Below are 27,098 nucleotides of genomic sequence, written 5' to 3' on the forward strand. Positions count from 1 at the left end.
AAAGCCGGTCAGGGTCCTCGGATCTCAGCCAGCACTCAATCCTCAGGCCAGTATAATCAGTGGAAGAGCGGGGAGACTGCACCATTTTGGGGAACGGACCCAGCAGTGTTCAGCAACATTTTCCTGCCTGCACAGCGCTGATCAGGAGAAACAGGTCCCTCGACAGCAACTCCAGCTATCTGTAAACTGTACCAGGGGGTTGTAGAAGGGGGGGAGGCTGCATTACGACTGTGTATCCTATTACGGTGCACAGTCAGCGCTAACAAGGGGTTTCCCTTTGGTTAGAAGCGCTGTGTGTGGGTTGGCTCCAATCTCTGCGTCTCTCTTGCCATTCTTGGGGGGGGGGGGGGGGGGACACACTCTGTCCTCCCCTGTGTGTGTGTGTGTGGAGTGTTTGGTGGTATCCTTTAGCTATGTCCAGGGACACTGTGTCATATGCTGCGGAGGATATGTCCTCCCAGGATGATCCCATTCCATGTAATCAGGATAGCACTGGTTTAGCACAGATTCCAGCAAGGGAACCTGAGTGGTTTTCCTCTATCAAATCTTGGATTTCTCAGATTTCAGAGAGGGTTGCAAGTAATGAATCTGCAACCCAGGTATTACAGAACTCTATGGCAGTATGGCCCGATTCTGGTACCTCAGGACGCTCCGCTACATACCCCCACAAACGTGCTCTTGTTCATGTCATGCAAGATGACATGGATACGACATGGATACGATTCTGACACCACAGACGGTAATGGGGATGTGTTGCAGGGGTCTGCCTCTCTTGCAAAGGCGGTGCAATTGATAATGGAGGCTATCAGGGATGTGTTGAATATTAATGATACCACACCTGAGCAGGTTGAAGAGGCTTTTTCACTGAAAATAAGAAAGCCTCGCTAATCTTCCATGTCTGTTTCAGCTCGTCTGACGCGGAATCCAGGAAAAGTGGGGAGTCCCTACCCTACACAGGTCGGGCTCTCTTTGGGGAAGCTTTGGATGCGTGGATATCCACGGCTACAGTGGGTAAGTCTCCGTTTCTTCCCTCAGCTGCTCCTGCTCCAAAGAAATCTTTATCTTCATCTGCATCGCAGTCCTTTCGGCCTAACAAGCCTAGAAAGGCCATACCGTCCAATACCACCTTTAGGGAGGTCGAGTTAAATCCAATAAACCTGCTGCTGCAGGTTCCCAGGAACAAAAGCCTGTTTCAAGTACGCCAAAGTCCTCCGCATGACGGTGACATGCGCGGCTTGGAGGTGGGGCCAGTGGGAGCGAGACTCAGACAGTTCAGTCACGTCTGGGTATCATCCGGCCTTGATCCCTGGGTGATAGATATTGTGTCCCAGGGATACAGGCTGGAATTTCAGAATCTCTCTCTTCACCGATTTTTCAAATCAGGCTTGCCAGTTCTACTGGCAGACAGGACTGTCCTACAAGAGGCTGTCCAGAAGTTGGTGGAGGTACAGGTCACTGTGCCAGTTCAGCCTCAATTGCAAACCACAGGTTACTACTATTCAAACCTTTTCGTGGTTCCAAAACCGGATGGTTCGGTCAGGCCCATTCTGAACCTAAAATCACTGAACCCCTTTCTAAAAGAGTTCAAGTTCAAAATGGAGTCTCTCCGGGCTGTGATATCAGGTTTGGAAGAGGGGGAATTCCTGGTATCCCTGGATATCAAGGATGCTTACCTCTACATTCTGATTTGGCTGCCGCATCAGGCTTATCTCCGTTTCGCATTACTGGACTGTTATTTCCAGTTCCAGGCCCTGCCATTCGGCCTCTCAACAGCACCGAGGGTGTTCACCAATGTGATGGCGGAAATGATGATCTGCTGATACCTTCCAAAATCACATTTGGAACCAACCCAGAGGTTGTCTTTTCTGGGGATGATCCTCGACACAGAAGTGCAGAGGGTGTTTCTTCCGCAGGAAAAGGCGTTGGTGATACAAACAATGGTCCGGGATGTCCTGAAGCCAGCCCGGGTGTTGGTTTATCAATGCATTCGCCTTTTGGGAAAGATGGTGGCCTCTTACGAGGCTCTCCAGTACGGGAGGTTCCATGCTCGGGCCTTCCAACTGGATCTCCTGGACAAGTGGTCAGGATCTCATCTCCACATGCACCAGACAATTTGTCTGTCGCCAAAGGCCAGGATTTCACTCATCTGGTGGCTCCAATTGCCTCACCTTCTGGAGGGCCGCAGGTTCGGGATTCAGGACTTGGTGCTTCTAATCATGGATGCGAGCCTTCAGGGGGTGGGGCGCAGTCACTCAAGGGGAAACCTTCCAAGGAAGGTGGTCAAGTCTGGAAGCCGGCCTGCCGATCAACCTCCTGGAACTAAGAGCCGTCTACAACGGTCTTCTTCAGGAGCCCCATCTTCTGAGAGATCAGGCCATTCAAGTACAGTCGGACAATGTAACGATGGTGGCTTACATAAACCGACAGGGCGGAACGAAGAGCAGAGCGGCAATGTAAGGGGTGACGAGAATAATCCTCTGGGCAGAAAGACACGCGTTGGCGCTCTCAGCAATCTACATTCCGGGAGTGGGCAACTGGGAAGCAGACCTCAGCAGACACGATCTCCATCCAGGGGAGTGGGGTATCCATCCGGAGGTGTTCAAGGAAATAACGGACCTTTGGGGGTTGCCCCAAATAGATATTATGGCCTCTCGACTCAACAAGAAGCTTCAACGCTATTGTTTCAGGTCGAGGGACCCACAAGCAGTGGCAGTGGACGCCCTGGTGTCTCCGTGGGTGTTCCAGTCGGTGTACGTGTTTCCACTACTTCCACTCATTCCAAGAGTTCTAAAGCTCGTAAGGAGAACAAGAGTTCAAGCGATCCTCATTGCTCCAGACTGGCAAAGGCGGGCTTGGTACGCGGACCTTCTGAATCTCTTGCAGGAAGAGCCAAGGCGTCTTCCTTTTCGGGAGAACCTGCTGCAACAGGGCCTGTTCGCCTATCAAGACTTACCGCGGCTACGTTTGACGGCATGGAAGTTGAGCGCCTGATACTTGCTCGGAAGGGCATTCCGAAGAAGGTCATTCCTACCCTGGTACAGGCTGGGAAAGGGGTAACATCGAAGCATTACAATCGTATTTGGAAGAAATATGTCTCTTGGTGTGAGCCAAAGAAGTTTCCCATGGTGGAGTTTCAGCTGGGACGCATATCCACACCTGCAAGCAGGTGTGGATATGGGCCTGAGGTTGGGATCTGTGAAGGTCCATATTTCGGCCCTATCCATTTTCTTCCAGAAACAATTGGCTGCTCTCCCTGAGGTTCGGACCTTTTTGAAGGGAGTTGTGAACATTCAACCTCCCTTTGTACCGCCTTTGGCGCCTTGGGACCTTAACGTGGTGTTGCAGTTCCTCCAGTCGGACTGGTTTGAGCCGCTACAGGAGGTTGAGGTCAAATGGAAGGCTGTTACGTTGTTGGCCTTAGCTTCTGCTAGACGTGTGTCAGAATTGGGGGCTTTGTCTTGTAAAAGCCCTTACTTGATCTTCCACAAAGATAGAGCTGAGCTCCGGACACGTCAGCAGTTTCTTCCAAAGGTTGTGTCGGCATTTCATATCAACCAACCTATTGTGGTGCCAGTGGCTGCGGACTCCTCAATTTCGTCAAAGTCCTTGGACGTTGTGATGGCTTTGAGAATCTATGTGAAGAGGACTGCTCGTCACAGGAAATCGGACTCTGTTTGTCCTGTATGATCCCAAGAAAATTAGGTGTTCTGCATCAAAGCAGCTATATCGCGCTGGATTAGATTCACTATCCAGCATGCTTATTCTACGGCAGGACTGCCGTGTCCAAAATCTGTTAAGGCCCCCTCTACTCGTAAGGTGGGTTTTTCCTGGGCGGATGCCCGGGGTGTCTCGGCGTTACAACTTTGCTGAGCGGCAAGTTGGTCTGGGTCGAACACGTTCGCGAAGTTCTACAAGTTCGATACTTTGATCTGAAGTTCAGTCAGAGGCCAATCAGTTCTGCAGGAGCCTCCGCGCTCTCCCTCCCATTCTGGGAGCTTTGGTACATCCCCAGCATCCTCGAGGATGTAAGAGAAAATAGGATTTTGGTTACCTACTGGTAATTCCTTTTCTCGTAGTCCGTAGAGGATGCTGGGCTCCCGCCCAGCGCTTCGTTTTCCTGCAACCGTTATTTGGTTCAGTACAACTTTGTTTAGTTATGTAGTGCATTGTTACTTGGTAAGTAATGTTTCAATGTTTTCAAGCTAGTTAGCTTGATGTGCCTTGTATGTGTGAGCTGGTATGAATCTCGCCACTATCTGTGTAAAATCCTTCTCTCGAAGATGTCCGTCTCCTCGGGCACAGTTTCTAGACTGAGTCTGGTAGGAGGGACATAGAGGGAGGAGCCAGCCCACACTCTCAAACTCTTAAAGTGCCAATGGCTCCTGGTGGACCCGTCTATACCCCATGGTACTAATGTGGACCCCAGCATCCTCTACGGACTACGAGAAAAGGATTTACCGGTAGGTAACCAAAATCCTATTTTTACAGGCTCCAACAGAGCGTCAGTTGCGGTACAAAGAGAAAGTCACTGAACTGAGAAAGAAACGTAACTCTGGCTTAACCAAAGAACATAAAGAGAAGTATATGGTAAGATGTAAACGATTATGTTGTGGAAGGTATTTTGGGTCATTTGTTTGAAAATAGTCTGCTTTTAATGTGTTCTACAGACTTCAGTTAGACCACACCCCTCCTGCTTTTAATAAGGTAGTCCTGTTGGAAAATAGTTTTACTTGTTTTTTTTCTATTTCTTATTTTGTTGAAATTGTCTTAAAATACACGTCTTCCACTACTTTGATGCTTTGAATACATGTAAAATAATCTCTTTGTAGGAACACAGACAGACATATGGCAATACAAGAGAGCCACTCTTGGAGAACCTGACTAGTGATTATGACTTGGATCTTTTCCGAAGGGCCCAGGCCAGAGCCTCAGAGGACTTGGTAAGACGCATGACGTTGTGTATATCTCTCTGCTGGCATATTGGCCATAGAGGTACGTTTAAAGTAAATAGTTCAGACTGTATACAGATTATACAACTACATATGATTCAAACCATTCTTGTATTTGTATAGCTAACGTATCCTAACTGATGCTTGTATATCCTGTCTGTACTTCTAAACAAGGGATGATCATTTAAAGTGTAAACACGGATGCAGCCATTGATGAGTCCATTATTAATGGAGAAAAAATAGGGCATTCAGTTTTTGTAAAAAAAAAATCCTCCGCTACTTTTCCTGCATCATAGGAATTGAATGCACTGTTTGAAGAAACTTGGGCTAATCCTGACAAAAAATTTCAGATCCTTAAAAGGTTAATTACATCCTTTCCCTTTCCTCTGGAGGATAGAAAGAAATGGGAAAACACGCCGATTGTGGACGCATCGGTGTCTAGATTGTCACATAAGATAGTCTTACCTGTTCCTGGCGCAGCATCCTTAAAGGACACGGCTGACCGCAAGATTGAGACCACTCTCAAATCTTTTGTATTCTGCTGCTGGTGTGGCCCAGAGACCCACTATTGCTTGTGCATGGATCACTAAGGCCATTGCTAAATGGTTGGGTAACCTAATTGATTAATTAGATTCCTTGCCCAGGGGGGAGATCATTTTACTCCTACAGCATATTCAGGACTCTGCTAACTTTATGGTGGAGGCCATAAAGGAAATTGGTTTGCTCCACGTACGCACCACTGCCATGGCAGTGTCAGCACGCAGGGGCTTGTGGCTATGCCATTGGACTGCGGATTACAGAAAAAACGTGGAAAGCCTACCATTCACAGGCGAGGCCCTTTTTGGAGATGAACTGTATACGTGGATATCCAAGACTACAGCGGGTAAGTCTATATACCTCCGCAGCACCCCCAGGTAGAAAAACCTACTCTGCTCCAACTCTGCAGTCCTTTCGGACAGCGAAGTTTAAAGGCAAAAAAAAGGTTCTGCTACAGCCTTCAAAGGCAATAAAGGTAAACCCTGAAAACCAGCAGCTGCAGGTTCTCGGGAACAGACCTCCGGTTCTGCTTCCTCAAAGCCTTCAGCATGACGGTGGACCACACTTCCTGGAAGACAGGCAGATGGGAGCCCGGTTACATTATTTCAGTCATGTTTGGGCAACATCATGCCAGGATCCCTGGGTCAAAGACCTTATCGCCCAAGGATACAGACTGGAGTTTCAGGAAGCAGATATGACTTTGCAGACAGCAATTCAGACACTGGCACAAACTCAGGTCATTGTCCCAGCTCCACTTCAACCACAAAACAAGGGTTATTACTCCAACCTGTTTGTGGTACCGAAACTGGACGGTTCTGTAAGGCCTATTTTAAACCTCAAGTCACTGAACCCGTACTTACGGGTGTTCAAGATGGAGTCTCTGAGAGCAGTGATTTCAGGTCTGGAGGAGGGGGAATTTCTGGTGTCTCTGGACATCAAGGATGCATACCTTCATATTCCGATTTGGCCGCCTCATCAGGCTCATCTACAGTTTGCACTGCAGGACTGTCCCTACCAGTTTCAGGCCCTGCCATTTGGCCTCTCCACGGCACCGAGGGTGTTCACCAAGGTGAAAAAAAAAAAACCCTCACTCAAGAGAGTGGGTATACCTCGCGCTTGATAAGTTGTTTCACCTAAGCAGCTGTATGAATTGGATTGTCAATCCAAATAGTACGAAAAACAAATGTACTAAAAGTACTGATGGCAGCGCTAATATTGAATCTATGCAGGCAGGTGTGCAAGATCAATCAACAATTTATTACGAATGCAAATATATAAAACAACTAATAAAATTGCTATTTACTACAGCAAATTTATTAATTAATATGATTTAGAAATCTTTAAAAACATAGCTGACTGTAGTGTATCCAAATGGACATGATATGGTTTATTGTCCAGTGGTTGGTGGACCTCAATTTTTCCATAGCCAAATGCAAGAGACTGTCTTTCCACAGATAGTTACCAATCCTGGAGGTAGCAATAAGAGTTCCCTGGCGAAGATCCGGCAAGGCACAAATTTCAACGCACCAGTTGTTGGAAATGAATGAGTCCTCCGTAAGCAGTAGGATGGAACTGTAAAAGAGTCCCAGGTTGTTTAGAAGTCCACCGTCCAAATGTCCTGGATGATATAATGTCCACAGGTCCAATAGATGGGTCTTGCGCGTTTCGCTGTCTTCCAGGGGCAGCTTTATCAAAGGTGGATACCCTCTAAAACAGTTACCCCTTATATAGGGCACAAAATTGGTTAGACTTGCATCACCTGTCTGCAATCACACTTACATATAAATTAATTCAAAATATGATTTATAAACCTTATTTAAGAAAAGGAGGCAAACCTATTCTTACTCGTATCTTTATTACTATAAAACGAGTGTTAGAAACATTATTTTCAACATATATTGTTTTATAATTAGATGTATAGTAGCTAATCTTAAAATACTAGGGAGATAGATGAATCAGACTCCAGCAGGCTTCTTTGTCTTTATTTCCTGTTAGGTACTATGCTTGCTCTAGTGCCCAAAGTCAGTGCGGTCACGTGACATAAGCATCATCCGTCACGCGGCACGCACTGACCAATAACCACTTTCGGTGACTACAATCACTCAGTCACATGACCTGACGCAGCCCTGTTCTGACTCGCAGCCACGTGACCGGCACTCACACTATGGAGCTTGCGATCACGTGACCGCCGATCACATGCTCTAAAGTCATTCATTTAATTGGCTCATAATCGATTGTTTTCACTGGGCGTACGTCTTCTCATGTAGAAGTTAACTTATCATTCTAAGTCCTCGGCGTTCGTTACTGTTGTCATGGTTACCTCAACATTTTCATGTAATCATTTGATCTACATAGCTAGTCACATGGTTCTCTAAGTGTATTTCTAGTCAGAAAATGACCCTCATTAATCATATCCTTATTAAATGTATAATACAATAAACGAGAAACTATATTTTGTCACCCATCTTCACATTAATGGTAAAATAATCACTTACATGCATAATACATATATTTATAAGATTTATACGTTATGATTCTACACATATTGTTTATATTCTCATATTTAACTATCTAAGAAATATTCATATCGATATAGTTACATGGTCTAACAGGTAGGGTTCTCTTATATAAATAGCACTATAAAGACATTTCATATTAGAAGCATAATATTATAAGCGAGAATTAATATTCCGCTACTCCGCTCACATTTCGACCATCAGAATAGCAATAGTTAAAAAAATAATAGTACATATAGGCCCTCATTCCGAGTTGATCGGTCGCAAGGCGAATTTAGCAGAGTTACACACGCTAAGCCGCCGCCTACTGGGAGTGAATCTTAGCTTCTTAAAATTGCGACCGATGTATTCGCAATATTGCGATTACTAACTACTTAGCAGTTTCAGAGTAGCTCCAGACTTACTCTGCCTGTGCGATCATTTCAGTGCTTGTCGTTCCTGGTTGACGTCACAAACACACCCAGCGTTCGCCCAGGCACTCCCACCGTTTCTCCGGCCACTCCTGCGTTTTTTCCGGAAACGGTAGCGTTTTCAGCCACACGCCCCTGAAACGCCGTGTTTCCGCCCAGTAACACCCATTTCCTGTCAATCACATTACGATCGCCGGAGCGAAGAAAAAGCCGTGAGTAAAAATACTTTCTTCATAGTAAAGTTACTTGGCGCAGTCGCAGTACGAACATTGCGCATGCGTACTAAGCGGATTTTCACTGCGATGCGATGAAAAAGAACGAGCGAACAACTCGGAATGAGGGCCATAATGTATAGTTTACCGATCTTTAGTACCCCAAAATATCAGATTACTGCATTTAATTCCATTCCTTCATTTAAGCCATATGGATAGAGGTAATGGCAGAGATGATGTTTCTCCTCTGCAAGCAGGGAGTGAACATAATACCGTACCTGGACGACCTGCTGATAAAAGCACCATCCAAGGAGAGGTTGTTGGACAGCATTGCCCTTTCAACCCGACTACTCCAGGATCACGGGTGGATTCTGAACGTACCAAAATACCACCTGGAACCAACACACAGGCTTCCGTTCCTGGGGATGATACTGGATACAGAGGTACAGAAGGTATTCCCTCCATTGGATTACCAATGCCTTTTTCAATCAATGGTGCGGGATGCTCTAAAACCAACCCGGATATCGGTGCATCTGTGCATTCACCTTCTGGGGAAGATGGTAGCCTCTTACGAGGCTCTGCAGTACGGAAGGTTTCATGCAAGACTCTTCCAGCTGGATCTGTTGGACAAATGGTCCAGATCGCATCTTCACATGCACCAGAGGATACGCCTGTCACCAAAAGCCAGGATTTCTCTTGTGTGGTGGCTTTAGACTTCTCACCTGACCGAGGGTCGAAGATTCGGGATTCAAAATTTGTTTCTGCTAACCACAGACTCGATCCTCAGAGGTTGGGGAGCAGTCACCCAGGGGGAACAGTTCCAAGGAAAATGGTCATGTCGGGAAACCATCCTTCCGATCAACGTTCTGGAGCTAAGGGCCATATACAAAGCCCTTCTACAGGCATCGCATCTTCCTCAAGATAACGCCATTCAAGTTCATCCGGACAATGTGACGGCAGTATCGTACATAAACCGACAGGGCGGAACGCAGAGCAGCAGTGTCAGAGGTAACAAGGATTCTCCTCTGGGCAGAAAGACACGCGGTGGCGCTGTCCGCAATCTTCATTCCGGGAGTAAACAACTGGGAAGTGGACTTCCTCAGCAGACACGACCTCCACCCAGGAAAGTTGGGACTTCACCCGCAGGTGTTCGAGTCCTTGACACGTTGGTGGGGGACTCCACAAATAGACATGATGGCCTCTCGTCTCAACAAGAAGCTCAAGTGGTATTGTTCCAGGTTGAAGGACCCACAAGCAGTGGCGGTGGATGCTCTGGTATCTGCATGGGTCTACCAGATGGCTTACGTGTTTCCAGCTCTTCCATTGATCCCAAGAATTCTCAAAAGAATTAAAAGGGAAAAGGTTCAAGCAATTCTCATGGCTCCAGACTGGCCAAGATGGGCCTGGTACGCGGATCTACTGGAGATGATCCTAGAGGATCTGTGGCCTCTGCCACTTCGCGAGGATCTTCTACAATAGGGGGCGTTCGTCTATCAAGACTTAACACTGCTACATTTGACGGCATGGAGGTTGAGTGTCAAATTCTAGCCCGAAATGGGATCCCAGACAGAGTTATTCCAACCCTGATCCAAGCCAGGAAAGGGGTAACGTCTAAACACTACCACCGTATTTGGAAAAAATACGTCTCGTGGTGTGAAAACAGGAAATTTCCTACAGTGGAATTTCAACTGGGACATTTTCTCCTTTTTCTGCAGTCAGGTGTGGATGTGGGCCTACGTTTGGGCTCCTTGAAAGTCCAGATTTCAGCCTTATCCATTTTCTTCCAGAAACAATTCTCTTCCCTCCCTGAGGTGCAGATGTTCTTGAAGGGTGTTCTGCACATCCAACTGCCCTTTGTGCCTCCCACGGCACCATGGGATCTTAACGTGGTCTTGCAGTTTCTACAGTCGGAATGGTTTGAGCCTTTACAGGAGGTTGACGTAAAGTCTCTTACGTGGAAGACCATTACACTATTGGCCTTAGCTTCCGCAAGGCGTGTGTTGGAACTGGGGGCGTTGTCTCACAAAAGCCCCTATTTGATTTTTCATGAAGATAGAGATGAACTCAGAACTCGTCGGCAATTTCTTTCTAAGGTGGTGTCTGCATTTCATATCAACCAACCTATTGTGGTTCCGGTGCTTACGGACACCTCTGCTACCTCAAAGTCCTTGGATGTGGTGAGGGCTTTGAAGATCTATGTGAAGTGGACAGCTCGTCACAGAAAATCTGACTTGCTGTTTGTTCTCTATGATCCCAAGAGAATTGGGTATCCTGCTTCAAAGCATTCTGTTGCTCGCTGGATCAGGCTTACTATCCAGCAGGCTTATTCATCGGCAGGATTGCTGGTTCCTAAAGTACAGGCCCACTCTACTAGGTCGGTGGGTTCTTCTTGGGCGGCTGCCTGGGGTGTCTCTGCTTTACAGCTTTGCAGAGCAACTACTTGGTCGGGTTTGAACACATTTGATAAGTTCTACAAGTTCAATACTTCGGCCTCTGAGGACCTTCAGTTTGGTCAATCAGTTCTGCAGGAACCTCGGCACTCTCCCACCCGGTTTGGGAGCTTTGGTACATCCCCATGGTACTAATGTGGACCCCAGTATCCTTTAGGACGTAAGAGAAAATAGGATTTCTATTACGTCCTAGAGGATACTGGGGACTCCGTAAGGACCATGGGGTATAGACGGGCTCCGCAGGAGACATGGGCACTATAAAGAAACTTTAGTATGGGTGTGCACTGGCTCCTCCCTCTATGCCTCTCCTCCAGACCTCAGTTAGATCCTGTGCCCAGAGGAGACTGGGTGCTTTCAGGGGAGCTCTCCTGAGTTTCTCTGTAATAAAGAATTTTGTTAGGTTTTTTATTTTCAGGGAGTCCTGCTGGCAACAGGCTCCCTGCGCCGTGGGACTGAGGAGAGAGAAGCAGACCTACTTCAGTGATAGGCTCTGCTTCTTAGGCTACTGGATACCATTAGCTCCAGAGGAATCGCAACGCAGGTCTCACCCTTGCCGTTCGTCCCAGAGCAGCGCCGCCGTCCTCCTTGCAGAGCCGGAAGATTGAAGCCGGGTGAGTATACGAAGATAGAAGACTTCACAGGCGGCAGAAGACTTCGGATCTTCACTGAGGTAACGCTGCACTCCATTGCTCCCGCACACACAAACAGGCACAGATGGGTGCAGGGCGCAGGGGGGGCGCCCTGGGCAGCAATAATCCTCTTGGCTGGCATTATAGGTATAATCAAGCTATGTCAGTATGATATACAACCCCCGCCAGGTTATTTGGTATTTTGAGCGGGACCGAAGCCCGCCGCTGAGGGGGCGGAGCTTGATCCCACAGCACTAACCAGCGCCATTTTCTCCACAGCTCACTGCTGAGAAGCTGGCTCCCCGGACTCTCCCCTGCTGAACACGGTGACAGAGGGCTTTGAAGGAGGGGGGAGGAAGGGGCACATAATTTGAGCGCAGTCAATATATTTATATGTAAAACAAAAAAGCGCTGTGTATTGCTGGGACTTGTGTTTCCAGGGTCATTGGCGCTGGGTGTGTGCTGGCCTACTCTCTCTCTCTCTCTCTGTCTCTCCAAAGGGCCTTGTTGGGGGAACTGTCTCCAGATTAGAGATTTCCCTGAGTGTGTGGGGTGTCGGTACGCGTGTGTCGGCATGTCTGAAGCGGAAGGCTCTTCTAGGGAGGAGGTGGAGCAAATGAGTGTGGTGTCTCCGTCGGCACCGCCGACACCTGATTGGCTGGATATGTGGAATGTTTTAAATGCAAATATGAATTTATTGCACAAAAGGTTGGACAAAGCAGAGTCCAGGGGAAATACAGGGAGTCAATCCCTGCCTTTCACTATGTCGCAGGGCCCTTCTGGGTCTCAAAAGCGCCCACTATCCCCAGTAGCAGACACTGATACCGACACGGATTCTGACTCCAGTGTCGACTATGATGATGCGAGGTTGCAGCCGAAATTGGCAAAAAGTATTCATTATATGATTATTGCTATAAAAGATGTGTTGCATATCACAGATGACCCCTCGGTCCCAGACACGAGGGTGCGCATGTATAAGGAAAAGAAACCTGAGGTTACTTTCCCCCCCTTCACATGAGCTAAATGAGTTGTTTGAAAGGGCTTGGGAAACTCCAGACAAGAAACTGCAGATTCCCAAAAGGATTCTTATGGCGTATCCTTTCCCGGCTAAGGACAGGATACGGTGGGAATCCTCTCCCAGAGTGGACAAAGCGTTGACGCGCTTATCCGAGAAGGTGGCGCTGCTGTCTCAAGATACCGCAACCCTCAAGGATCCTGCTGATCGCAGGCAAGAGACTACGTTGAAGTCAATTTACACACATACTGGTACATTACTCAGACCGGCGATATCGTCGGCTTGGGTTTGTAGCGCTGTAGCAGCGTGAACAGATACCTTGTCTGCTGAAATTGATACACTGGATAAGGATACCGTTTTATTGACCTTGGGTCATATTAAGGATGCTGTCCTATATATGAGAGATGCTCAGAGAGACGTTGTCCTACTGGGTTCCAGAGCCAACGCCATGGCGATTTCTGCTAGGCGAGCCCTGTGGACCCGACAATGGACGGGTGATGCCGACTCAAAGAAACATATGGAGGTTTTGCCTTACAAGGGTGAGGAATTATTTGGGGACGGTCTCACGGACCTGGTTTCCACAGTTACTGCAGGTAAATCCACTTTTTCTCTGACGTCCTAAGTGGATGCTGGGACTCCGTAAGGACCATGGGGAATAGCGGCTCCGCAGGAGACTGGGCACAACTAAAGAAAGCTTTAGGACTACCTGGTGTGCACTGGCTCCTCCCACTATGACCCTCCTCCAGACCTCAGTTAGAATCTTGTGCCCGGCTGAGCTGGATGCACACTAGGGGCTCTCCTGAGCTCCTAGAAAGAAAGTATATTTTAGGTTTTTTATTTTACAGTGAGATCTGCTGGCAACAGACTCACTGCAGCGAGGGACTAAGGGGAGAAGAAGCGAACCTACCTAACTGGTGGTAGCTTGGGCTTCTTAGGCTACTGGACACCATTAGCTCCAGAGGGATCGAACACAGGACCCGACCTCGATCGTTCGGTCCCGGAGCCGCGCCGCCGGCCCCCTTACAGAGCCAGAAGCAAGAAGTGGTCCGGAAAATCGTCGGCAGAAGACCTCGGTCTTCAACAAGGTAGCGCATAGCACTGCAGCTGTGCGCCATTGCTCCTCATGCACACCTCACACTCCGGTCACTGATGGGTGCAGGGCGCTGGGGGGGGGCGCCCTGAGCAGCAATATAAACACCATGGCTGGCAAATCATCACAATATATAGTCCCAGAGGCTATATATGTGATAAATTACCCCTGCCAGAATTCCTGAAAAAAGCGGGAGAAGTCCGCCGGAAAAGGGGCGGTGCTAACTACCTCAGCACACTGGCGCCATTTCTCCCTGAGCTCTGCTGGAAGGATCGCTCCCAGGCTCTCCCCTGCTGTATCAAGCTACAAAGGGTAAAAAAGAGAGGGGGGGGCACTAAATTTAGGCGCAGTATAACTTATATAGCAGCTATAAGGGGAAATAATTCAGTTAATCCCTGTATTATTATAGCGCTCTGGTGTGTGCTGGCATACTCTCTCTCTGTCTCCCCAAAGGGCTTTGTGGGGCCCTGTCCTCTGTCAGAGCATTCCCTGTGTGTGTGCGGTGTGTCGGTACGGCTGTGTCGACATGTTTGATGAGGCTTATGTGGAGGCGGAGCAGATGCCTATAAATGTGATGTCACCCCCTGCGGGGCCGACACCTGAGTGGATGGTTATGTGGAAGGAACTACGTGACAGTGTCGACTCCTTACATAAAAGGTTTGACGACATACCAAATATGGGACAGCCGGCTTCTCAGCCTGTGCCTGCCCAGGCGTCTCAAAAGCCATCAGGGGCTCTAAAACGCCCGCTACCTCAGATGGCAGACACAGATGTCGACACGGATACTGACTCCAGTGTCAACGACGATGAGACTAATGTAACTTCCAATAGGGCCACACGTTACATGATTGAGGCAATGAAAAATGTGTTGCACATTTCTGATGTTACCCCCGGTACCACAAAAAAGGGTATTATGTTTGGAGAGAAAAAACTACCAGTAGTTTTTTCTCCATCTGAGGAGTTAAATGAAGTGTGTGAAGAAGCGTGGGCTTCCCCCGATAAGAAACTAGTAATTTCTAAAAGGTTACTAATGACGTACCCTTTCCCGCCAGAGGATAGGTCACGTTGGGAAACATCTCCTAGGGTGGATAAAGCGCTTACACGCTTGTCAAAGAAGGTGGCACTACCGTCTCCGGATACGGCCGCCCTAAAGGAACCTGCTGATAGAAAGAAAACGCCACATTATCAGATGCAGTCCGTTCGGTCGCATAAATCCAAGAGAGTACGGGGATCTTCCTTTCTCGCCAGAGGTAAGGGTAGAGGGAAAAAGCTCCCAACTACTGCTAGTTCCCAGGAACAGAAGTCCTCCCCGGCTTCTACAAAATCCACCGCATGACGCTGGGGCTTCCCTGAGGGAGTCCTCCCCAGTGGGGGCACATCTTCGACTTTTCAGCCACGTCTGGATTTAATCGCAGGTGGATCCCTGGGCAATAGACATTGTTTCCCAGGGTTACAAGCTGGAATTCGAAGAGGTGCCTCCTCGCCGGTTTTTCAAATCGGCCCTACCAGCTTCTTCCCCGGAGAGGGAAGTAGTTTTAAAGGCAATTCAAAAGCTGTCTTCAACAAGTGGTGGTCCAGGTGCCCCTGCTTCAACAGGGGACGGGGTACTACTCAACCCTGTTTGTGGTACCAAAGCCGGATGGTTCGATCAGACCCATTCTGAATTTAAAATCCTTAAACCTATACTTGAAAAGGTTCAAATTCAAGATGGAATCGCTCAGAGCGGTCATCGCCAGCCTGGAGGGGGGGAGGGGGGGGTAATATGGTGTCCCTGGACATAAAGGATGCTTACCTTCATGTTCCCATATATCCTCCTCATCAGGCGTTCGTGAGATTTGCTGTACGGGATTGTCATTACCAATTTCAGACGTTGCCGTTTGGGCTTTCCACGGCCCGAGGATTTTCACCAAGGTAATGGCGGAAATGATGGTGCTCCTGCGCAAGCAGGGTGTCACAATTATCCCGTACTTGGACGATCTCCTAATAAAAGCGAGATCGAGAGAACAGTTGCTGAACAGCATGTCACTCTCCCTGAGGGTGTTGCAACAGCACGGCTGGATTCTCAATCTACCAAAGTCACAGTTGGTTCCAACGACCCGTTTGCCTTTCTTAGGCATGATTCTGGATACGGAACAAAAAAGGGTTTTTCTCACGATGGAAAAGGCCCAGGAACTCCAGACCGTGGTCAGGGAACTGTTAAAGCCAAAAAGGGTGTCGGTCCATCAATGTACTCGAGTTCTGGGAAAGATGGTGGCCATTCCATTTGGCAGGTTCCATGCGAGGACATTTCAGTGGGATCTGATGGACAAGTGGTCCTGGTCACATCTACATATTCATCAGATGATCAGCCTGTCCCCCCAGGGCCAGGGTATCTCTCTTGTGGTGGCTGCAGAGTGCTCACCTTCTAGAGGGTCGCAGGTTCGGCATTCATGACTGGGTTCTGGTGTCCACAGACGCGAGCCTCCGAGGCTGGGGAGCAGTCACACAGAGAAGAAACTTCCAGGGTCTGTGGTCAAGCCATATACAACGGCCTACATCAAGCGGAGACTTTTCTTCACAACCTACTGGTTCTGATTCAGTCAGACAACGTCACGGCTGTGGCTCATGTAAACCGCCAAGGCGGAACAAGGAGCAGAGTGGCAATGGCAGAAGCCACCAGAATTCTTCGCTGGGCGGAAAATCATGTAAGCGCTCTGACAGCAGTCTTCATTCCGGGAGTGGACAACTGGGAAGCAGACTTCCTCAGCAGACACGATCTCCATCCAGGAGAGTGGGGACTTCATCAAGAAGTCTTTGCAGAGATTGTAAGTCAGTGGGGACTGCCTCAAATAGACATGATGGCGTCATGCCTCAACAAAAAGCTCCCGAGGTTTTGTAGCAGGTCAAGGGACCCTCAGGTGGTAGCGGTAGACACCCTGGTGACCCCGTGGGTGTTCCAGTCGGTCTATGTGTTCCCTCCTCTGCCTCTCATCTCAAAAATATTGAGAATCGTAAGACGAAGTACAGGCAATTCTCATTATTCCAGATTGGCCTAGAAGGGCCTGCTATCCGGAGCTACAGGAAATGCTCACAGAAGATCCGTGGCCTCTTCCTCTCAGACAGGACCTGTTGCAACAGGGGCCCTGTCTGTTCCAAGACTTAACGCGGCTGCGTTTGACGGCATGGCGGTTGAACGCTGGATCCTAGCTGAAAAGGGCATTCCGGATGAGGTCATTCCTACTCTGATAAGGGCTAGGAAGGAGGTGACAGCGATACATGATCACCGTATCTGGAGGAAGTATGTGTCTTGGTGTGAGACCAAGAATGCTCCTTTGGAGGAATTCCATCTGGGCCGTTTTCTCCACTTCCTACAGACTGGAGTGAATTTGGGCCTAAAATTAGGTTCCATTAAGGTACAGATTTCGTCCCTGTCTATTTTCTTTCAGAAGGAATTGGTTTCTCTTCCAGAAGTCCAGACTTTTGTGAAGGGAGTGCTGCATATCCAGCCTCCCTTTTGTGCCCCCAGTGGCACCATGGGACCTTAACGTGGTGTTACAGTTCCTTAAGTCTCATTGGTTTGAGCCTCTTCAAACCGTGGAATTAAAATATCTCACTTGGAAAGTGGTTATGTTGTTGGCCTTGGCGTCTGCAAGGCGAGTGTCTGAGTTGGCGGCTTTATCTCACAAAAGCCCCGATCTGATTTTCCATGTGGACAGAGCTGAGTTGCGAACTCGTTCTCAATTTTTGCCTAAGGTGGTTTCCTCTTTTCATATGAACCAACCTATTGTGGTGCCTGTGGCTACGGGAGATTTGGAGGATTCCAACTCCCTGGATGTAGTCAGGGCCTTAAAAATTTACGTAGCCAGAACGGCTCGAATTAGGAAAACAGAAGCTCTGTTTGTCCTGTATGCAGCCAACAAGGTTGGCGCTCCTGCTTCTAAGCAGACTATTGCTCGCTGGATCTGTAACACGATTCAGCAGGCTCATTCTGCGGCTGGATTGCTGTTACCTACTTCGGTGAAGGCCCATTCCACCAGGAAGGTGGGATCTTCTTGGGCGGCTGCCCGAGGCGTCTCGGCTTTACAGCTTTGCCGAGCGGCGACTTGGTCGGGTTCAAACACTTTTGCTAAATTCTACAAGTTTGATACCCTGGCTTGGGAGGACCTCATGTTTGCTCAATCGGTGCTGCAGAGTCATCCGCACTCTCCCGCCCGTTTGGGAGCTTTGGTATAATCCCCATGGTCCTTACGGAGTCCCCAGCATCCTCTAGGACGTAAGAGAAAATAAGATTTTAAACCTACCGGTAAATCTTTTTCTCCTAGTCCGTAAAGGATGCTGGGCGCCCGTCCCAGTGCGGACAACATTCTGCAAGACTTGTATATAGTTATTTGCTTGCATAAGGGTTATGTTACAGTTTTGTTCAATCTTTGACTGATGCTGTTCTGTTTCATACTGTTGACTGGTTCGTATATTCCAGGTTATACGGTGTGGTTGGTGTGGGCTGGTGTGAATCTTGCCCTTGGATTAACAAAATCCTTTCCTCGTACTGTCCGTCTCCTCTGGGCACAGTTTCTCTAACTGAGGTCTGGAGGAGGGGCATAGAGGGAGGAGGCAGTGCACACCCAGATCCAAAGTCTTTCTTAAAGTGCACATGTCTCCTGCGGAGCCCATCTATTCCCCATGGTCCTTACGGAGTCCCCAGCATCCTCTGCGGACTTGGAGAAAAAGATTTACCGGTAGGTTTAAAATCTTATTTCTCTAACGTCCTAGTGGATGCTGGGGACTCCGAAAGGACCATGGGGAATAGCGGCTCCGCAGGAGACTGGGCACAAAGTAAAAGCTTTAGGACTAGCTGGTGTGCACTGGCTCCTCCCCCTATGACCCTCCTCCAAGCCTCAGTTAAGATTTTGTGCCCGAACGAGAAGGGTGCAATCTAGGTGGCTCTCCTGAGCTGCTTAGAGTAAAAGTTTAAATAGGTTTTTTTATTTTCAGTGAGACCTGCTGGAAACAGGCTCACTGCATCGAGGGACTAAGGGGGGAAGAAGCGAACTCACCTGCGTGCAGAGTGGATTGGGCTTCTTAGGCTACTGGACATTAGCTCCAGAGGGACGATCACAGGCCCAGCCATGGTTGGGTCCCGGAGCCGCGCCGCCGCCCCCCTTACAGAGCCAGAAGAGTGAAGAGGTCCGGAAAATCGGCGGCAGAAGACGTCCTGTCTTCAATAAGGTAGCGCACAGCACCGCAGCTGTGCGCCATTGCTCTCAGCACACTTCACACTCCGGTCACTGAGGGTGCAGGGCGCTGGGGGGGGCGCCCTGGGACGCAATGAAAATACCTTAAATGGCTAAAAATACATCACATATAGCTCCTGGGCTATATGGATGTATTTAACCCCTGCCAGTTTTCCACAAAAAAGCGGGAGAAAGGCCGCCGAAAAAGGGGCGGAGCCTATCTCCTCAGCACACAAGCGCCATTTTTTCCTCACAGCTCCGTTGGAGGAAGGCTCCCTGACTCTCCTCTGCAGTCCTGCACTACAGAAACAGGGTAAAACAAGAGAGGGGGGGCACTAAATTGGCATATTAATATATACAGCAGCTATATTAGGGAAAAACACTTATATAAGGTTATCCCTGTATATATATATAGCGCTCTGGTGTGTGCTGGCAAACTCTCCCTCTGTCTCCCCAAAGGGCTAGTGGGGTCCTGTCCTCTGTCAGAGCATTCCCTGTGTGTGTGCTGTGTGTCGGTACGCTGTGTCGACATGTATGAGGAGGAAAATGGTGTGGAGGCGGAGCAATTGCCTGTGTTAGTGATGTCACCCCCTAGGGAGTCGACACCTGACTGGATGGTCTTATGGAAAGAATTACGTGATAGTGTCGGCACTTTACAAAAGACTGTTGACGACATGAGACAGCCGGCAAATCAGTTAATACCTGTACAGGCGTCTCAAACACCGTCAGGCTATAAAACGCCCGTTACCTCAGGTCGATACAGACACTGACACGGACACTGACTCCAGTGTCGACGGTGAGGAAACAAACGTATTTTCCAGTAGGGCCACACGTTACATGATCACGGCAATGAAGGAGGTTTTGAACATTTCTGATACTACAAGTACCACAAAAAAGGGTATTATGTGGGGTGTGAAAAAACTACCCGTAGTTTTTCCTGAATCAGATGAATTAAATGAGGTGTGTGATGAAGCGTGGGTTTCCCCCGATAAAAAAACTGCTAATTTCTAAAAAATTATTGGCATTATACCCTTTCCCGCCAGAGGTTAGGGCGCGTTGGGAAACACCCCCTAGCGTAGATAAGGCGCTCACACGCTTATCAAAACATGTGGCGTTACAGTCTCCTGATTCGGCCGCCCTCAAGGAACCAGCTGATAGGAAGCTGGAAAATATCCTTAAAAGTATATACACACATACTGGTATTATACTGCGACCAGCAATCGCCTCAGTCTGGATGTGCAGTGCTGGGGTGGCTTGGTCGGATTCCCTGACTGAAAATATTGATACCCTGGACAGGGACAATATATTATTGACTATAGAGCATTTAAAGGATGCATTTCTATATATGCGAGATGCACAGAGGGATATTTGCACTCTGGCATCAAGAGTAAGTGCGATGTCCATTTCTGCCAGAAGAGGATTATGGACGCGACAGTGGTCAGGGGATGCGGATTCCAAACGGCATATGGAAGTATTGCCGTATAAAGGGGAGGAGTTATTTGGGGTCGGTCTATCGGACCTGGTGGCCACGGCAACGGCTGGAAAATCCACCTTTTTACCCCAAGTCACCTCGCAGCAGAAAAAGATACCGTCTTTTCAGGCTCAGTCCTTTCGTCCCCATAAGGGCAAGCGGGCAAAAGGCCACTCATATCTGCCCCGGGGCAGAGGAAGGGGAAAAAGACTGCAGCAAACAGCCTCTTCCCACGAACAGAAGCCCTCCCCCGCTTCTGCCAAGTCCTCAGCATGACGCTGGGGCCTTACAAGCGGACTCAGGCACGGTGGGGGCCCGTCTCAAGAATTTCAGCGCGCAGTGGGCTCACTCGCAAGTGGACCCCTGGATCCTGCAGGTAGTATCTCAGGGATACAAATTGGAATTCGAGACGTCTCCCCCTCGCCGGTTCCTGAAGTCTGCTTTACCAACGTCTCCCCCCGACAGGGAGGCGGTATTGGAAGCCATTCACAAGCTGTATTCCCAGCAGGTGATAATCAAGGTACCCCTCCTACAACAGGGAAAGGGGTATTATTCCACGCTGTTTGTGGTACCGAAGCCGGACGGCTCGGTGAGACCCATCTTAAATCTGAAATCCTTGAACACTTACATAAAAAGGTTCAAGTTCAAGATGGAGTCACTCAGAGCAGTGATAGCGAACCTGGAAGAAGGGGACTATATGGTGTCTCTGGACATCAAGGATGCTTACCTCCATGTCCCAATTTGCCCTTCTCACCAAGGGTACCTCAGGTTTGTGGTACAGAACTGTCACTATCAGTTTCAGACGCTGCCGTTTGGATTGTCCACGGCACCCCGGGTCTTTACCAAGGTAATGGCCGAAATGATGATTCTTCTTCGAAGAAAAGGCGTCTTAATTATCCCTTACTTGGACGATCTCCTGATAAGGGCAAGGTCCAGAGAACAATTAGAGGTCGGAGTAGCACTATCTCAAGTAGTACTACGACAGCACGGATGGATTCTAAATATTCCAAAATCGCAGCTGATTCCGACGACACGTCTGCTGTTCCTAGGGATGATTCTGGACACTGTACAGAAAAAGGTGTTTCTCCCGGAGGAGAAAGCCAAGGAGTTATCCGACCTAGTCAGGAACCTCCTAAGACCAGGCCAAGTGTCAGTACAGCAATGCACAAGGGTCCTGGGAAAGATGGTGGCTTCTTACGAAGCGATTCCATTCGGCAGATTCCACGCAAGAACTTTTCAGTGGGATCTGCTGGACAAATGGTCCGGATCGCATCTTCAAATGCATCAGCGGATAACCCTGTCTCCAAGGACAAGGGTGTCTCTCCTGTGGTGGTTACAGAGTGCTCATCTCCTAGAGGGCCGCAGATTCGGCATTCAGGATTGGGTCCTGGTGACCACGGATGCCAGCCTGAGAGGCTGGGGAGCAGTCACACAGGGAAAAAATTTCCAGGGCTTGTGGTCAAGCATGGAAACGTCACTTCACATAAATATCCTGGAACTAAGGGCCATTTACAATGCCCTAAGTCAGGCAAGACCTCTGCTTCAGGGTCGGCCGGTGTTGATCCAGTCGGACAACATCACGGCAGTCGCCCACGTAAACAGACAGGGCGGCACAAGAAGCAGGAGGGCAATGATGGAAGTGGCAAGGATTCTTCGCTGGGCGGAGAATCATGTGATAGCACTGTCAGCAGTGTTCATTCCGGGAGTGGACAACTGGGAAGCAGACTTCCTCAGCAGACACGATCTTCACCCGGGGGAGTGGGGACTTCACCCAGAAGTCTTCCACATGATTGTGAACCGTTGGGAAAAACCAAAGGTGGACATGATGGCGTCCCGCCTCAACAAAAAACTGGACAGATATTGCGCCAGGTCAAGGGACCCTCAGGCAATAGCTGTGGACGCTCTGGTAACACCGTGGGTGTACCAGTCAGTGTATGTGTTCCCTCCTCTTCCTCTCATACCAAAAATACTGAGAATCATAAGAAGGAGAGGAGTAAAGACTATACTCGTGGCTCCGGATTGGCCAAGAAGGACTTGGTACCCGGAAATTCAAGAGATGCTCACGGAAGACCCGTGGCCTCTACCTCTAAGAAAGGACCTGCTCCAGCAGGGACCATGTCTGTTCCAAGACTTACCGCGGCTGCGTTTGACGGCATGGCGGTTGAACGCCGGATCCTGAAGGAAAAAGGCATTCCGGATGAAGTCATCCCTACCCTGATCAAAGCCAGGAAGGATGTAACCATACAACATTATCACCGTATTTGGCGTAAATATGTTGCGTGGTGCGAGGCCAGGAAGGCCCCTACAGAGGAATTTCAACTGGGTCGTTTCCTGCATTTCCTGCATTTCCTGCAAACAGGACTGTCTATGGGCCTCAAATTAGGGTCCATTAAGGTTCAAATTTCGGCCCTGTCAATATTCTTCCAAAAAGAACTGGCTTCTGTTCCTGAAGTTCAGACGTTTGTCAAGGGAGTACTGCATATACAGCCTCCTTTTGTGCCTCCAGTGGCACCTTGGGATCTCAATGTAGTTTTGGGATTCCTAAAATCACATTGGTTTGAACCACTCACCACTGTGGACTTAAAATATCTCACATGGAAAGTGGTAAGGCTGTTAGCCCTGGCTTCAGCCAGGCGTGTCTCAGAATTGGCGGCTTTATCCTATAAAAGCCCTTACCTAATTTTCCATACGGACAGGGCAGAATTGAGGACTCGTCCTCAATTTCTTCCTAAGGTGGTTTCAGCATTTCACTTAAACCAGCCTATTGTGGTGCCTGCGGCTACTAGGGACTTGGAGGATTCCAAGTTGCTGGACGTAGTCAGGGCCCTGAAAATATATGTTTCCAGGACGGCTGGAGTCAGGAAATCTGATTCGCTGTTTATCCTGTATGCACCCAACAAGCTGGGTGCTCCTGCTTCTAAGCAGACGATTGCTCGTTGGATTTGTAGTACAATTCAGCTTGCACATTCTGTGGCAGGCCTGCCACAGCCAAAATCTGTAAAAGCCCATTGTCACAACTGAGGGCCTGAGCTGACGGGAGGCAGCCTCAGTTGTAGGGGCTGAGATGTACCGGAACCTGGGAGGTTGTATCAGACCCCTGGACATGTAAGTAACATGAATAATAACTGCCCGAAGGCGTGACCACGACAACTTGGATAAAAGTCAATGATGTTTATTATGACAACTCCGCAACAAAGCAGCAGTAAAAGGAAACGTAAAAGTCAGCAAATAATAAATACAGTTCCTGGGTACTACAGGATGGCAGGAGCCACAGGGCACTGGTAGTGTGAGATAGTTCTTATGATCTTCTAGATGGAAAGTCCTTACCAGGCCCGACTGTAGCAATGGAGATAACCCAGGATTGTGCCAGCTGGTGTTCCAGGAAAAGCTGGGTTGCTGAAGGTAAAACAGCTGCTGTGGATACTGGCTGGAACCAGACTGTTGCTAGCACGGAGTGGATACTGGCTGGAACCAGTTAAATAATAAATGAACTTGGGAGCGATGAAATAATAATACCGGTGGAGAGTGGTAAAGTGTAGAAAGGACACCGGCCCTTTAAGGGAAGCTGTACTCTGCTGAAAGCTGAGCTGGAAGCAGGTAATGTTGTAGCTGGAAACAGATGAATCCACAATGGATTGGAGAGTCAGGCTACACCGCAGGTGGAATGCTGGTGCGGGTCTCTATGGTGGAAGTCTTGAGACAGGAGCTGGAACCTGGAAGACAATCATAGGAGAGAGACAAACAGGAACTAGGTTTGACAACCAAAGCACTGACGCCTTCCTTGCTCAGGCACAGTGTATTTATACCTGCAGCAAGGAAGGGATTGGCTAGGCAATTATGCAGATTATCAATACTGAGAACAGATTGGTGGAAATGATCAGCTGACAGAATCCAAGATGGCTGCGCCCATGCAGACACTTGGAGGGAAGTTTGGTTTGTAATCCATGTGGTAATGAAAACAGTAATGGCGGCGCCGGCCACCGGAGACAGGAGGCGCCAGGCTGACAGATGCACATCCAACCACGCGGACACAGCGGAGGCCGCGGCTGACGTAATCGCCACTCAGACACTCTGCATGCAGAAGTTCAGGGACGGCGGCGGAGGCCGCGGGAGACGCCATGCCAGGTGTAATATGGCGTTTACTGTGACAGCGTCCCAGAGTGACAGGAGAGGATGCAGGAATGTGAACATTAGGATAACAGATGGGATCCGGTCCTGGAGCGCTGAGCCAGCCTTAGGAGGCATCTGATGGGTAAGAAATGGCGTCCAGATACCCGGATCGTGACAGCACCCCCCCCTTTAGGAGTGGCCCCAGGACACTTCTTTGGCTTTTGAGGAAACTTGGAATGGAATCTCCGGACCAAGGCAGGAGCATGGACATCAGAAGCATTGGTCCATGAACGTTCCTCAGGACCATAACCCTTCCAGTCAATAAGATATTGTAGTTGACCGTAACGGTGACGTGAGTCCAGGATCTTGGCCACTTCATACTCAACGCCTCGTTGAGTTTGGACTTTCGGAGTTGGAGGAAGTGAGGAATGAAACCGATTCAAGATCAGCGGTTTCAACAGGGAAACATGGAATGTCCTGGGTATTTTTAAGAAGGGAGGCAACTGGAGTCTGTAAGCAACAGGATTGATGACTTGTTCAATCTTGAAAGGACCGATATAGCGAGGTGCAAACTTCATACTGGGAACTCTTAACCTCAAATTCTTCGTGGATAACCATACCCGATCACCCACCTTGAGAGCAGGAACTGCTCGACGCTTCTTATCCGCAAACTTCTTGTACCTGAACGATGCCTTGAGCAGAGCTGATCGTACGCTCTTCCAGATATTGGCAAACTGATGCAAGGTGATATCCACTGCGGGAACAGAAGTTGCTGGAAGCGGTTGGAACTCAGGAACTTTAGGGTGGAATCCAAAGTTAGTGAAGAATGGTGTTGAAGCAGATGAAGAATGATACTGGTTGTTATGACAGAACTCGGCCCAGGGAAGTAATTGAACCCAGTCATCTTGAGAGGAGGACACATAGATGCGGAGGAAGGCCTCCAAGTCCTGATTCACCCTCTCGGTTTGACCATTGGTCTGAGGATGGTAAGCCGTGGAAAACTTTAGCTTGACTTGGAGGACTTGACATAAACTTCGCCAGAATTTGGCTGTGAATTGAACTCCTCGATCTGAGATAATTTCTTCAGGAAGACCGTGGAGTCGGAAGATCTCTTGTATGAATACTTGAGCCAACTTGGAAGCTGACGGAAGACCGGTGAGAGGAATGAAGTGTGCCATCTTGGTGAACCGGTCAACTACCACCCAGATGGTATTGAACTTGTTGCACATGGGTAAGTCTGTAATGAAATCCATCGACAAGTGGGTCCATGGTCGACGGGGAACGGATAGTGGAACCAGTTGCCCCGCAGGCGACTGGCGGGATACTTTATGTTGGGCACACTTTGGGCAAGATGCAATAAACTCCAAGACGTCCTTTTTCAGAGTTGGCCACCAATAGGACCTAGAGATAAACTCCAGGGTTTTTTGGATACCTGTATGTCCGGCAAAACGGGAAGCATGGGCCCAATGCATGAGCTTCTTCCTTAGCATCGGCTTCACAAAACTTTTCCCTGATGGGGGCGTAGAGTCCATCCCTACCGTGGAGAATGCCAACGGATTTATAATAGGATGCTTGTCTGAAGACTCTGACTCATTTTCTTGCTCCCATGAGCGGGAAAGGGCATCGGCCTTGCGATTCTGAGAGCCCGGACAGAACTGGAGTTTAAAGTCGAACCTGGAAAAGAAAAGTGCCCATCTGGCCTGACGAGGGTTGAGACATTGTGCGCCCTTCAGGTATAAAAGGTTCTTGTGGTCTGTAAGTATGGTGATTAAATGAGAAGCTCCCTCCAACAGATACCTCCACTCTTCTAGAGCGAGCTTGATGGCTAGCAACTCCTGGTCGCCAATGGCATAGTTGCGCTCAGCTGGGGAGAACTTCCGGGAGAAGAAACTGCAAGGATGTAAATGGCCATCTTTAGCCCTCTGAGATAACACCGCTCCTACTCCAACGGAGGAGGCATCCACCTCTAGGATGAAAGGAGAGTCAATGTCAGGCTGTTTCAGGACAGGCGCAGAGATGAACCTCTGTTTTAAAAGATGAAAAGCTTGCATGGCTTCTTCAGACCACTTGGACGGGTTAGCACCCTTCTTGGTGAAAGCAGTAATAGGCGCCACAATGGTGGAAAAGTCTCGTATAAACTTTCGGTAATAATTGGCGAACCCTAAGAACCTCTGGACCCCTTTGAGGGTTAAGGGTACCGGCCAATTCTGAATTGCTTGTAGTTTCTCAGGATCCATCTCTAGTCCGGAACCGGACACAATGTACCCTAGAAACGGAATGGACTTGACTTCAAAGACGCATTTTTCTAATTTGCAATAGAGATGATTGACACGGAGACGGGACAGAACCTCTTTAACCCAAAAACGATGTTCCTCTAAATCGTTGGCAAAAATGAGGATATCGTCTAGATAGACCACGACATGACGGTATAGAATGTCTCTGAAAATCTCATTGACAAAATGCTGGAAGACAGCTGGAGCATTGCTCAATCCGAAGGGC

General features: G+C 48.8%; 1 protein-coding gene across 9 annotated transcripts in view; it reads left to right on the forward strand.

Moving 5' to 3' along the window:
• KAT7 (lysine acetyltransferase 7) overlaps positions 1–27,098 on the forward strand; it is a 142,796-nt gene that overhangs the window by 57,489 nt on the left and 58,209 nt on the right. For 8 of the 9 annotated variants that reach the window (XM_063959887.1, XM_063959886.1, XM_063959883.1 and 5 more), the window contains 2 exons: positions 4,489–4,587; positions 4,830–4,940. In XM_063959887.1, coding sequence (XP_063815957.1) covers positions 4,489–4,587; positions 4,830–4,940 — 210 coding nt within the window. The remainder of the gene's footprint in view (positions 1–4,488; positions 4,588–4,829; positions 4,941–27,098) is intronic. The other variant, XM_063959882.1, reaches the window with a different exon arrangement.

This window comes from Pseudophryne corroboree, chromosome 3, assembly GCF_028390025.1.
Source record: "Pseudophryne corroboree isolate aPseCor3 chromosome 3, aPseCor3.hap2, whole genome shotgun sequence".
In the NCBI taxonomy this organism is placed as follows: Eukaryota; Metazoa; Chordata; class Amphibia; order Anura; family Myobatrachidae; genus Pseudophryne; species Pseudophryne corroboree.